The sequence below is a fragment of the Staurois parvus genome, unplaced genomic scaffold (assembly GCF_062004578.1).
Source record: "Staurois parvus isolate SC_StPar_1 unplaced genomic scaffold, SC_StPar_1.0 ptg000264l, whole genome shotgun sequence".
Lineage (NCBI taxonomy): Eukaryota > Metazoa > Chordata > Amphibia > Anura > Ranidae > Staurois > Staurois parvus.
Genome location: NW_028318060.1, coordinates 8,892,647 through 8,906,845, shown reverse-complemented (window position 1 = coordinate 8,906,845; position 14,199 = coordinate 8,892,647). Strand labels below are relative to the sequence as shown.

Here is a 14,199-nt window from a genome sequence, read left to right as displayed (position 1 = left end):
GCAACCTATGTGTGAACCCTAGGGTTCATGGAACCCTGGTTGAGAAATCCTACTATAGAGTGTCACTTGAATGACAGCTCTTAGCCTGCAGAGACTGCTGACATAACATACAAGATGATGGCTTCCAGCAGCAGTCTCTGGCCTTTTCAATGTTAACACAAGGCATGGTTTTACAGATAAATAATAAGAATAAAATACACTAAATGCACATAATCTTATGGGAAGATTGTTGTTTAAATAAATGGTCTAGCAACAGAGTCCCTTTAAATAAATTGCAAGGAGTTTAGCAGTCTTCATGTCAACATCCTACTGCCATTTGTTTTAAATATCACAAACAGATGTTTTATTATTTGCAATTTTAGTTTACCGCAGATTGAACTAGAAACACCATTTCCATCAACACTACATTAAAAAAAACATCTGTAGCAATTATATATGTTATACCATTAACAAAAAAATAAAGTGGAGCTACCCTTTAAGAAACCTGCTTGAACATATTTTAATATTACATGTTGCCTAAGAAATAAAAAGAATGATGTTAATCAAGAATACTGGAATGCTATAAAGAACTGTCAGCAAAGCATATTAATAAAACCAGATCAGAATTAGAAAGGAGATAAGGGTTTTGGAGAATAACAAAGCATAACTCAGCAACAGGCACATCATGTAGTTCTCTGTAAATACAATGCTTCTTCAGTGAAGTCTCAGATTTACCAGGCCCAATATTTCATTTTTGACAGTTTAACTGGCCACTGTGTATACTAATTTACAACTTAATGCAATGTAAATGTAAATGTGACTGATGACTAAAATGTACTGTTTTCTTGATAGTTATTTGGTATTGTGATGAATTATTGCTATATCTTCCAATATGGCACTGTAAAAACATTTTTTAAAATATGCAGTTGTTTAAAGGTGATCTCCGGGCAGATAAAATAAATACAGCTATTTGGTTATTTTTTTTTTTTAAATAATGTATTTTTAAATGCAGCTAGTGTAAGTACCTGAATTTGTATTTAAATCATCATCTTGAAGTCCTCCATACCACAGCATTGAGACAAGGAGACTCAGATGCATAAAGGGTGGGGCACTATTAAGAGCCAATCAGGTGTGTTGTAGGGCACATGTGTTAATGTCAAAATTCTCATTGCACTCATTCCAGGATTAGGCTCAGAATTGACTGGTGCGGCAGCAACAACCAACTGGAAACATCACAGATCAATGTACATTTTTGCAGCACACAACAGATCATCAAGTATCATCTGAAAGTTTTATTGTAGAATGATCATCTCACAATAGGCAGAGTGCAATGTTGCAGAGCCATGCAGGTCCCTGTCATCAGGCATGTAATGACATCACATGCCTCGCAAAGGGGTCCTGTGTGGCTCCAAAACATTGCACTCTGTCTATTGTGAAGTGACCATTCTGCAATAAAACTTTCTAACGATGCCTGATAATCTGTGGTGTGCTGGAAAAAATGTAAATTGAGCAGTGTACCTGTGCTGACAAAGAACATGCTGAAAGCAGGAGAAAGCAAAGCGAGAAAAGCTATGAACTCATCAATGAGTTTTTCCCCTTCAGCTAAAGTCCTGGGCTGGGGGTGATTTTCTCTTCTGCTTAAGTGGAGGATTGACCCCATAGATTCCACACTGAGTATAACAAGCATGCTTTACTGCATATACTTCTTTTACTGTTGTGGGTTTAGTGACACTTTAAGAATCTCCCGTAGCTCTGCCCTCCTTGCCTTGGGGTCCCCCATCAGCATGCCCCTCTTTGCCTCGGGGTCCCCCATCAGCATGCCCCCCATTGCCTCTGGGTCCCTCATCAGCGTGCTCTCCTTGTCTTGGGGTCCCCCATCAGCATGCCCCCTTGCTTTGAGGTCCCCCATCAGCGTGCCTTTTTGCCTCAGGGCCCCCCCATCAGCGTGCCCTCCGTGGCCTGGCTGTGTCATCTGTTAGAGTTGTGTACAGCTCAGGGCTGGATAGACAGAAATACAAATTCTTTGGTAAATAAAGCAACTCCTATGTTTGTACTTTAACTTTGTATTTAGCTGTTTGCCTGGAGTTCAGCTTTAAAGTCCAGCTGCATATTTTGACAAAACTACTAATCCACCTTCCCTGGCCCCCATGAAATAAAGTACACTAAAACATACTAACCCAACTACATACTTCAGTAGCACAGGAGCGGACTGCTTCGATGCTTGCAGACACTCCTAGAAATTCATGCCTGTGCATCAGAGCAGGCCATAGATCTACTAGTTAGGCAAGTAAGCAGCTGGAGTCATGGGTTTAATGCTAGCCACATGGCTATATTTCTCTTGTTCAGGAGGAATCAATAATTCCTCAATTCATAGCAAACAGTGTGGATGGATGAATCTCCTCTGCTGACTTATATATTTAAGCAACTGCAGGACCTACAGCTATCTAAATACCCAAGAGGATGCAGTCACTGTTTAGCCGATAATTTTCCATCCAGCTTAGCCAACTTTTCTGTCAACTTTTGTCCAGCCTGGTTATATTAACAAGACCATCCACAGCTTGAATTTTGGCTGAATAATATAACATTCAAGGCTGTCTACAGCCAACTTTAACGTGGATAAATTCAGCTGGGCTAGGAGTATTCAGTTTGGATTTGTTTTTATAACTGTACAATTATACAATTGGATTACATTTGTCATTCTTCAATCATAATAACATACCACTGATTAAAGAAAAAAAAAGTTTGTTTGCAGGCATATGTTGAGACCCTGTTGTGTAGTGTAATGGAACCAAATTACTATTGCTTTTATATGCCAGAGGTCATTCTCCTTTTCAATGCACAGATAATCTAGGAAATACTGGCTGTGCAATACTTAAGTGATTCTTGTTGTAAATAAGATATTCATAATATGCTGCTATTTCTTTGATATACATGTAAACAAATACATTTTGCATTTTATGCAAGAGCAACTTTTAATCCTGACAGAATGAAACAAGAGAAGGCTGTATCCACCATACACCATACGCACAGTGATTGAAGCAGCTGCATAGTGCTTGTTTTTGTTTTTTTCCTTCTATGTACTCATAGGGATGTGTTCCCTAAGGCCTTCTTAAACCTGAACAGTTTTGCTGCAGTACACTGACTTCTCCAGTAGGATGTGCTCAGTGGCTTCCTGTGTTGTGCCATCTAGACTCTAGGTTCTGCTAAGAGAGAGAGAAATCCACAAAACTGAATTGGAGATGCATTATGGTTGACCTTAATGTTGGTTGCTTAGCCAACCACTGATAACTTGGTTGGTGGTTGGGTCTTACCTTATGACTTGGTTGGTGGTTGGGGCTTGCTTTAACAAAAGTCCTGACCTTGCTTCTATAGGAGTTTTTGCCTACAGATCATTACCTGGGTCTAAGTTTCTGGAATCATGTCCAGGCTGAGGGCTCAGTCCACTGGGCCTACCATGGATGCTAAAGAATTACCTATTAATGGACCTTACCCTCACTGATCTGACTACTACAAGGATATTACTGGGGGCACCACATGACCCTCCACTGGCCTACTGCTTTACCTATATTGATACCGTAGGTTTATTGATATTGCAGGGGAGTTACCACCTGGTACAGAGAAAATACAGGAACCTTTGTTGTATCAGATGCCACTTCTGTCTGCTGTGTGCAGGCTAAATGTGGCTCCATTCATGGACTGCTATCTTTGAGAAGATGTGCTACTGCTGCGTATTTCACCTACCCAACCCCTTGGTGTTTGAAATAAACCCTTTGAAAAGACTGGAATGCACTGACATCACTTCAAGAGTAACAGCAAATGTGAACACTGAGACTGAGAACAAGGTTATGTCGGTTGGGGGATTTCACCTTCACTTCACAAGGCCCATTTGTGTGGAGGTATTGTCAGAGGGACTGAACTATGGCCTGATGTTCCCACCTTGTGGCAGCTCAGCCTTCAGTTACCACACAGGTACATACTATTTTAGTAACCTGAAGAGAAAAACATCAAAAATAGGGATACATACTCAAAAAGTTTTCTTGAGTGTATGGGAGAGATGGCACTTTCACTTTTTGAATTCTGCTGAGTTTAACATGTACAGTAAACATGCAGAAATGCAAAGGCAAAATGCATTACACTGCAATGAAACGCAGGATAAAATTGTAAATCTGCACACAGCCATATGTTTTTTTTGCTCTTGTTAAATGCTTCTGGAAACACTGATGCATACATGAACTTGTAATGTACTTAGATATTAATGAAAGTACATTTGCCATGTGGATACATATGAACACATTTGATTGCTGTCCAGCCCATGAATGTGCCCACATTATCTATGTGTTCATGGAGCTCTATATTTTCTGCTTACGTTATGATTTTTGTCACATTGTCATAAAAATTAATTAATGTGCTTTATGAATACATTTTATTGTGTTTTCAACATACTGTTTGGTGGAACATGTGTGGAAAATATGAAAATGGCATTATGAGCCCCATGCATCTTATAGATGTCTTACATTGTTAAAATGTTCTCAGTTGAGACATTATAAAATCTTTTCTTATAGCTTTACTGTATGTTTGACTCTGTGTGATAAAAAAACATCGGTATCTTGTTCTCAGTGATAAAAGTGGAATAGGTTCCTGCCTTGAACAAATCTAGTCATTTATTTGCATCACTGGAAAATTTTTAAAGCATGCATTAGCATGTTATTATGATTTGTGTTACACGAAGGTCACAAGAAAATACAAGATTTCTCTGCCCTCACCTGAATTAAACTAGCAGCAGGATTCCTCCTCTTTTCAAAGTGCTTCTGTCGGTGCTGTTCCTGAACTTTTAAGGCAAACCCGGATCCAAGAATACCCTGTAATATAATGTGTTAGTGGGTCTGTTACTGATACTGCAATATTCTTTGGCAAACATTCATTACCACAGGTAACAAATACAAGCAGAAAAGCGCCATTAAAACATCCAATGTACATACATCTCAGCTTTTTTAAAACATTTTTTTTGAGACTTTAGTGGTTGTCAGTGCTGTCTTAAGTGCTGCAGACACCAAAAGTGGGAATGATGTTTCGTATTTCTGTGCCATGGGTGTGTACTGGGTATCTAGGATGATCCTCTGACATTTCTACACTACCTAGTGTGATGGAATGACCTGTTTCACCTCTTGACAGGAAAGGGAAGTTGGGGTAGGGGTGTCTATAACTACCCCCACCACTCACTCTACCCGCAGATTGTTGGGGAAATGAGGAGGGAGGATTGCAAGAAAGAAGTGGGGGAGTAATTTAGGGGTGGCTGCATTGGTGGTCTCATGATTTGCCATTTGTTGCCCACATATTGTCACATTTCTCCATTTGCTTCACACTTACTGTTAAAATTGGCTTTTTGTTGACTGCACATTACGAGGGACGTTCAAGTCAAACCAGGACTTTTGAGTTTATATAATAAAAGAACAAATTTCAAGGAGTGAGTGGAAATTGCATTCATTTTATAATTATTATTTGCGTTTAACTAATTCCTGGAAAGCTTTGGCATGGAAAGGTTTGTCACTATGACTGAACCATCCTAGAACAGCCTGCTTCACTTCGTCACCAGTGCTGAAATGCTGACCTCCGAGGAACTCTTTTAGGGGTCCAAACAGGTGAAAATCACTCGAAGCGAGGTCCAGGCTGTGAGGGGGATGTGCCAATACCTCCTGGCTGAGTTGATGTGATGTGCACGTAGTGTGGTGAGCAGTATGAGTTTGTGCATTATCCTGGAGAAACAGGGCGCCTTTAGTGATCAAACCAGGCCATTTTTCCCAGAGACATATATGCACATCACTCAGAACAGGACAGTAATATTCACTGTTGATAGTGGCACTGCTGGGTAGATAATCCACATCCGGGATCATCACTGATGGACATACAGCCATATTTGAATTGTTTACATCATTCAAATGTCTTACTGCGGCTGCGCGTCTCATCACTGTACTGTGCTTGAAGTTTTCTGTAGATATCCATTCACAAGAAACTTCATCACCACACGCTGTTCCATGCATGCACTAACATTGTTGTCTGCCATCTTGATTAACGGTCTCTGGACTGGCCCGTGACAAGTGCGCCATCAGTAATAGGCACACTTTCCACTTACTACTGCATGTAGTACCGCCAGCAAAATTAAAAGTCCTGGTTTGACTTGAACGCAACTCAAACAGTACATTTTATTACCCATTTATGGCCCATGAGTTGTCAGCATTGACATTTTTGCATATGTAATGTTAAATTATAACTATTTAGAGGCCCATATTACTGTAATGTAAACCCCTACAGGCCTGCCAGTATTATAGCATGCTACCATCCCCATGTTTTACTATAGCACACTATTAGGGTTCATACACACTGGGCTTAAAGTGGTTGTAAACCTTCAGTATGCAGCTGCCCCTGCAGCAGCCCTCCCCAAATACTTATCCCAGCCAGATCTTGATTTAGTGATGTAAAACATGCCTGATGAAGGGGTCCTGCGAGACTCCGAAACATTGCCTTGCTGTAACTATGTGATTGTTCATTAAAACTTTTGGACCCACATTGGTGATCCTCAGTGTGCTGGTGACATTCTCCCTTTATGGATTGCAGGTTGACACAGCAGTTCTCATTCAGACAGCAAGATAAAGCGGAACTTTACTCATAATAATTAATAAAAAATAATGTTCTTTAGCAGGGAACATACATTCCACATTAATAATTATGCTACCAAAATTGGTGTGTGCTGTAAAATTGCCTCCAGCATTGTTCCTTTTCTTCTTGCTGGAGTCTGCCATTTTGCTGAAGCCCAGACTCCTTAGCAGCAATTAAAGCAGAACTAAACCCTCCTATCATTTTCAGCCAAGGAAGCAGCCACCTGTTTGATTGTTTGACAGTTTGATTGAGATCATAAGCAAATGTAAGAGCATTCCTGGCATGCTGAGAATGTAACTCTTTTTTTAAACAGGTTTATTTCCGATTTAATCTTTAGACATTTTGCAGATCGGCCTCTACAATTTCAGTACAGTGTCTAGAAATGCCTAAAAATGGAGAGCAATTGACCATGTGCAGAGCAGAGTTAGACAGTATATTACTGGATTTTAAACAGTATACAGCCTTGGCCAAACGTTTTGAGAATGACACTAATATTAGTTTTCACAAAGTCTGCTGCTTCAGTGTTTTTAGATCTTTTTTTCAGATTTTACTATGTTATACTGAAGTATAATTACAAGCACTTCATAAGGCTTTTATTGACAATTACATTACGTTTATGCAAGAGTCAATATTTGCAGTGTTGACCCTTCTTTTTCAAGACCTCTGCAGTTTGTCCTGGTATGCTGTTAATCAACTTCTGGGCCACATCCTGAATCATGGCAGCCCATTCGTGTATAATCAATGCTTGGAGTTTTTTTAGAATTTGTGCATTTTGCCTCTTGAGGATTGACCACAAGTTCTCAATGGGATTAAGGTCTGGGGAGTCTCCTGGCCATGGACCCAACATTTCGATGTTTTGTTCCCCAAGCCACTTAGTTATCACATTTGCCTTATGGCAAGGTACTCCATCATGCTGAAAAAGGCATTGAAAAGTTGTTCATCACCAAACTGTTCTTGGATGGTTGGGAGAAGTTACTCTCGGAGGATGTTTTTGCTACCATTCTTTATTCAAGAAGTAAATAAATTAAAATAGATAGCTCTGTGCTATAACTAACCGCTGACTCATTGAGTAAGAGAAATATAAATCACCAAAAAAAAAAAAAAGTAAACATCCAACAGAGCCTCAGACCATAAGCTTCAGGGCATCAATAAGTGATTCTAAGCCCTATCCTAATAAAGGATAAGACCTAATCCTAACCATAGTGAAAAGTGACACCAAAAAATATAAAAAAAATTGTAAATAAAATTAACACAAAAGAAAATAAAGGTGAAGTAAGGTATAACACTCGGCTGCCCCCTAAGGGGGTAAAAAACCACTAGGCATTCACCTCCACAAGTTGACCCACATAACATAGGTCAGTTTTAATAAATGTAACCCTACTGCACTATGAGGAGCCCCTTTCTTTTATTGCATATTTGAATATTATACTCTGTGGGTCCTGGTGATGTGGAGTTTCCAGCGGCCAGGACGCATGGAGGAATGAGGAATTGGAGTTATGCCTAGTCTGAGCTATGTTATGTGGGTCAACTTGTAGAGGTGAGCGTGCATGCCTGGGGGTGGATATCGCAGTACATCAAAGGGGAAGATTCACTTAATACATATTGTGGATTCACCGTCATTGCGGACTGTCACTTATATGAACTTTATTGTTGCCATTTCACTTAATATATCCTTAATTATAATATTATTAATGTATGATTTAATACCACATTTGTTATGTGTTTAGTGGTTCATTTGTAGTTTTTTACTCCCTTTGGGGGGTCAGCCGAGTGTTATACTTTACTTCACCTTTATTTTCTTTTGTGTTAATTTTATATATAATTATTTATATATATATTTTTGTGTCACTTTTTACTATGGTTAGGATTAGGTTTTATCCTTTATTAGGATAGGGCTTAGAATCACTTATTGATGCCCTGAAGGGTATTCATCTCATGGTCTGAGGCTCTGTTAGATGTTTATTTTTTTTTTTTTGCTGATTTATATTTCACAGTGAGTCAGGGGTTAGTTATAGTGCAGCACTATCTATTTTAGTTTATTTACTTTTGTATAGTGGTGGAACACTTTGCGGTGCTTTCTGCTTTTTAGTTTAGTTGTATTCATGTTTTGGCAGCGCATGAGATCCTCATTATTTATTCTTTATTCATGGCTATTTTCTTAGGCAAGATTGTGAGTGAGCCCCCTCCCTTGGCTGAGAAGCAACCCCACTCATGAATGGTCTCAGGATGCTTTACTGTTGGCATGACACAGGACTGATGGTAGCACTCACCTTTTCTTCTCCGGACAAGGCTTTTTCCAGATGCCCCAATCAATTGGAAAGGAGATTCATCAGAGAAAATGGCTTTACCCCAGTCCTCAGCAACCCAATCTCTGTACCTTTTGCAGAATATCAGTCAGTCCCAATGTTTTTCCTGGAGAGAAGTGACTTCTTTGCTGCCCTTCTTGACACCAGGCCATCCTCCAACAGTCTTCGCCTCACTGTGCGTGTAGATGCACTCACACCTGCCAGATGCCATTCCTAAGCAAGTTCTGCACTGGTGGTGCCCCGATCCAGCAGTTGAATCAACTTTAGGAGACAGACCTGGTGCTTACTGGACTTTCTTGTGTGCCCTGAAGCCTTCTTCACAACAGTTGAAAATCTCTCCTTGAAGTTCTTGATGATCCGATAAATGGTTGATTTAAGTGCAATCTTAGTAGCAGAAATATCCTTGCCTGTGAATCCCTTCTTGTGCAAAGCAATAATGACTGCACGTGTTTCCTTGCAGATAACCACGGTTAACAGAGGAAGAATAGTGATTTTAAGCACCACCCTCCTTTTAAAGCTTCCAGTCTGTTATTCTAACTGAATCAGCATGACAGTGTGACCTCCAGCCCTGCCCTTATCAACACTGACACCTCTGTTGACAAGAGAATCACTGATGTTGATGTCAGCTGGTCAGTTTTGTGGCAGGGATGAAATGCAGTCAATTTTTTGGGGGGAGATTAAGTTCATTTTCATGGCAAAAAGGGACGTTGCAATTAATTGCAATTCATCTGATCACTCTTCATAACATTCTGGAGTATATGCAAATTGCCATCATAAAAACTGGCAGCAGACGTTGTGAAAGCTAATATTTGTGTCATTCCCAAAACTTTTGGCCAGGGCTGTAGGCATTTATTTTTAATGTTTTACACAGCTATACCAGCAAAAGAGGCCAGCATGATGTGACATAGCAGGACTTAATTTTCTGACTAAAGTTCCACTTTAAATTACAGATAATTGCAGCTACCAGCTTGCCCTGCAAGCTCTAAAAAAATGTGTGTTTAGTAAATTCTACAAACTATGATCACCACATAGCCTACCTTAAAAAAATGTAGCTTATGGTGTAACAATGCAATATGCATATGAAAAATACAAATTACACTTTTTTATCAGTTTTATTCTTGAACATGTTTTAACATGGAAAAAGGAAGTTTAATTAAAATGTGTAACAATAGTTTTGGTGAATTGGAATGCATATCCATGAAATTTTAACAGGTGCCCTGTTTTAATCACTTTCATCCAAAATGGATCCTTACATCGCATATGCTGTATAGACTGAAATTCTAAAGCACTGAGCCACATGAAGTGTAATCATCTGGATGGATAAAAGAATATTTTATTGTTATCCTGCTTACACCTATTAGGGAGCTAAATGTCAGCAGCCACCCACACATTATATAATGAGGTTATATAAAACCTCAACTGACTTTCAAAGACAATCATCAGCTTGACATATAAAATTTCATTTAGCATCTTCCCACTTCATTGACTGAGTCTTTTCAGGATAAGTTAACAGTGGGAGAATGTTCCAAGTTCTGTTTTTATTTTAATTGGTCTCAAATAATCAAAATCGAGTATATTTATGGTACTTTTAAACTCAGCCTTGTGGCCTCATTAAAAAACTTCTTCTTGCAGGTATTGATCTGAAAAAGAATATATTCAATAATGCATGTCTCTAGTGGACAAAGACTAATATGTGGACTACAGATCACAGGCAACAATCTAAAAGGAAGATATTAACTTTATTAATTCAGAGAATACTGATATTAAAAAAACCCCTTTGCTTTAGAATGTAAAAGAAGAATTTGAAATGCACTATATTAATATGGCTCATGGGGATATATTTCAGGATAAACTACAGCATACACTTCATGAGACTGCTGTTGTTTTTTCCTTTCTTATTTTTGTGAGTGTTAGGACTTGTTCACACCTGACCAAATTCCTAACTCTTCAAAAACGCCCGTATAGCATTAGTATGTCAAACAGGTGTTAATAAGCTTTAGTATGGGCGTTTAAAAACGCTCCCAAACGCCCTATGCGCAGTATGGAGGCATTTTATAGGCATTTTACAAGCGTTATAACCACACCAAACCACAAACACCTATAATAAACTCTAATGGTATTAACGCCCAGGGTGTTTGAGGAGCATCACCAGAGACTTGAATGGGAGGTGTTGAAAGGCTTCAACTCCTCCTGACTCAACGTGAGGCTTCAACTTTGAAGCGACGCAAAGCTAACGTTTCATGTTTTGATAATGTGAGCAGCACTGTGTGCTGCCCATAGTATCATTTCCATAGGTGTTTGAGGAGCATTAAAAACGCCCCAAAAAAACCCTGATTTCAAAGCTAGTTTGAACTAGCCCTTATCCAGGAAAATAATAGTTGTCTGCTGATAAATGGATATTTGCCTAGTGACAAATAATGACCATGTGTTTGCTGTTGGGTACAGTTTTGCACATTACTTTTAAATAGTCCTTACAGTTTTCATATTCAGCCCCCGAACCCCCCTATTGATCCACTACCTATCTATGGGTCTTCAAAATCTTCATGTCTTCAAAAACAATGGATAGTTAGCTAGCTAGATAACAGAACAACAGTTTTTTTCCCCCATACAGTTGCAAACATGTGAGAAGCAAAACACCACACACTGTCTCACTGTGCATAGTACTGGTTGAAATGTCAGCATCGTGTATCTGGAATGTTATTGTGACTTTGAGTTTAATACTCACTGCAGGTAACGCAAAGAAGGAAATGCCAAGCAGAGCAAACCCAGCTGAGAGAAGTCTTCCAAGCCATGTGTGTGGAGTTTTGTCACCATAGCCAATGGTAGTCAATGTGATCTAAGGATGACATTCAGAAGAAAGTTTTATTACGGCGTCCACCACTACACATTTTTTTTCTCAAGTTATTGTGTAAAGTGTAAACAAATATTAAGATCAAAAAAGCATAAGAAGCCCTTCTTTCCCCAAATTGAAATGAAACTATCTGAATGTGTTAGAAAACTTTAGCATTTAGTACTGTATTAAATAAAACTGGGCTGATTTTTATTTGAACAGGAAAAAAAAAAGAAACATAAAAAATTAAGTTGTTACACATAATATCAAATTAGGTTTAACTATTTAATGGAAAAATTAAACAAACATTCTTATTTGTTACTATGAAAAATTACTTCCCTGCTTATTTTCATTTATTTACTTTTTAAAGTTCTGCCTAATATAGCTCCTAAAAGTCATATACAAGACCATCTGAAATGTTACAACTCTCCGTCATGGTTTTACCTGTACCTACCATTTTACAGCTTATTGATCCTTGTATATAAAATAGAAATCATTATATGCTGTAGATGTGACTTTCATTTTTGGTTAGAGACAGAGAATTAAAAAAGAAATGATAGTATATACAGTATTCAGTATAAACATATTTTGAGATACTATTGTAGTTTTTAACTGGTAAGTAGTTTTTGATGTAATGTTAATATTTTTACATGCTTCCTCTTTCATACTTTGCTATTGTATAAAACACAGATTTTTTACATGTTTTTACAAAACTCAGTGTTTATTATTTGTCATCACTTTCATCAATGAATGTGCTTCAAAAAGAAATCTTTGCTCTTAAAAAATGTTAAATTTATATTCCTTTAGGTATTTTATTTAATGAACATGGGGTGAACTCCTTACATAGAAGCATTTTCTTTTATTTGTGGTCAGTGGCAATAATGTAGCATTTGTTCCACTGACCACCTATGTAAAGCAGAGTCTTATGCTAGCCATACACTAGTTGAAAAATCACTTGAAAACACATGGTCGTGAGAGCAAGCGATGTTGCCATCATGTAATGATCGATTCAAACAATAAATTGTTCAATGGACATAATGAATCAGTTTATTGTTTGTTTTATCACATATGCGCAGTACAAATAGTTTGATTTTTAATGAGCAAGAAACACATTAACCTTTCAATTTATTGTCCGTTCGGCATAAGTTTTCCAAACTTTTCCTTGGCTCAAAAATGTCACTATCAATTTTCTCTTTGTGCCCATTAACTGGATGAAAAACTAACAAACTGTCCAAATGACAGGTCTTCGAACAATTTTTCATCTAGTGTATGAGCACCATTACTTCTGCTCATTAGCAGCATAAGGGACTTTTTTTTTTTTTACTTCCCACTGACCACCACCCACCACCCCTGACTGATGTAAAGGGCAGTATATTTACTGACCATCAATGTACTGGGGATTTCTACTCCCACAGACCAACAGTGTAAGAGAGATTATCCCTTCTGCTGGCTACCAATGTAAAGGGCATTGAATTTACTGACCTCCGATGAATAGAACATTATGTCCATATGGCCTTCTTACAGTTGACTACCAATTATATTTTTAAATGCCTCTCTGCATTTTCCACTATTGACCAATGTAAGAAATGCCCCATGCACTGGTGGTCAAGAGCATGCATTCTCAGAAGATGTTTCCTTTGTGACCAGATTGTTTTTATGCAAATTGGTTTCCAAGGAAATTAATGAAAATGCAATATGCATTGTATCATGCATCAACATGTGCAATAATGCCCATCTACTGTATGCCCTTGATTGTATGTTAATGTGTTTTTGTGCATGTTGACGAATTCTTATGTGCATTGATCTGCAATGCAAAGTGTATTTCAACATGTGTTAATTTGCCTTTCAACATATGGTTTAGGGCTAGTTCACACTAGATGCAGTCCAATGCATTTTTTTCTGCATCAAAAATGCATGCACAGTATTTTCCATTTATTCCATTGGCCCTGGTTTACACCAGTGCAGTCAGTTCCAGTCAGTTTCCGCTGCAGAAAAAAAAGTAGAACATGCTGCATTTTTTCTGAACAGAACGGTACTGGAACATAGCAAACTACATCAAAACCAGAATGGACTGTGGTGTGAACTACAAGTAAGAAATGTATCCAGAATGCATCCGGAGTGTGTTTTTGTGGTGTGAACTGGCCCTTAACAGGTTTCCAGAAAACACATGTGGCTGAAAACAATGGTGAGAAGTGTGAATGCGGATTAAAAATAGCTGGAAGACAAAAATACATTAATATAATATAACAGATAATGAAACATGTCACTTTCTCTCGCTGAATAGAAGAGGGGTTGTTAATAACTCTGAATTACCAGACCACCAGGATACACACTTCTACTAAGTCTGCAGTGTGTACAAAGTAAGTGGTATCGGTAGAAAGTCTTTGTGGCATTGGGTAGGCCACAAAGATCTTGGTGCAGTGTCGTAAA

General features: G+C 38.4%; 1 protein-coding gene across 4 annotated transcripts in view; it reads right to left on the bottom strand.

Annotated features, from left to right (window-relative positions):
- The window catches only part of KCNQ5 (potassium voltage-gated channel subfamily Q member 5), a 689,873-nt gene that overhangs the window by 101,642 nt on the left and 574,032 nt on the right, over positions 1-14,199 (bottom strand). For all 4 annotated transcript variants that reach the window (XM_089681376.1, XM_089681374.1, XM_089681378.1 and 1 more), the window contains exons 6-7: positions 11,665-11,775; positions 4,743-4,838 (exon numbers count right to left, since the gene is read on the bottom strand). In XM_089681376.1, coding sequence (XP_089537502.1) covers positions 4,743-4,838; positions 11,665-11,775 — 207 coding nt within the window. The remainder of the gene's footprint in view (positions 1-4,742; positions 4,839-11,664; positions 11,776-14,199) is intronic.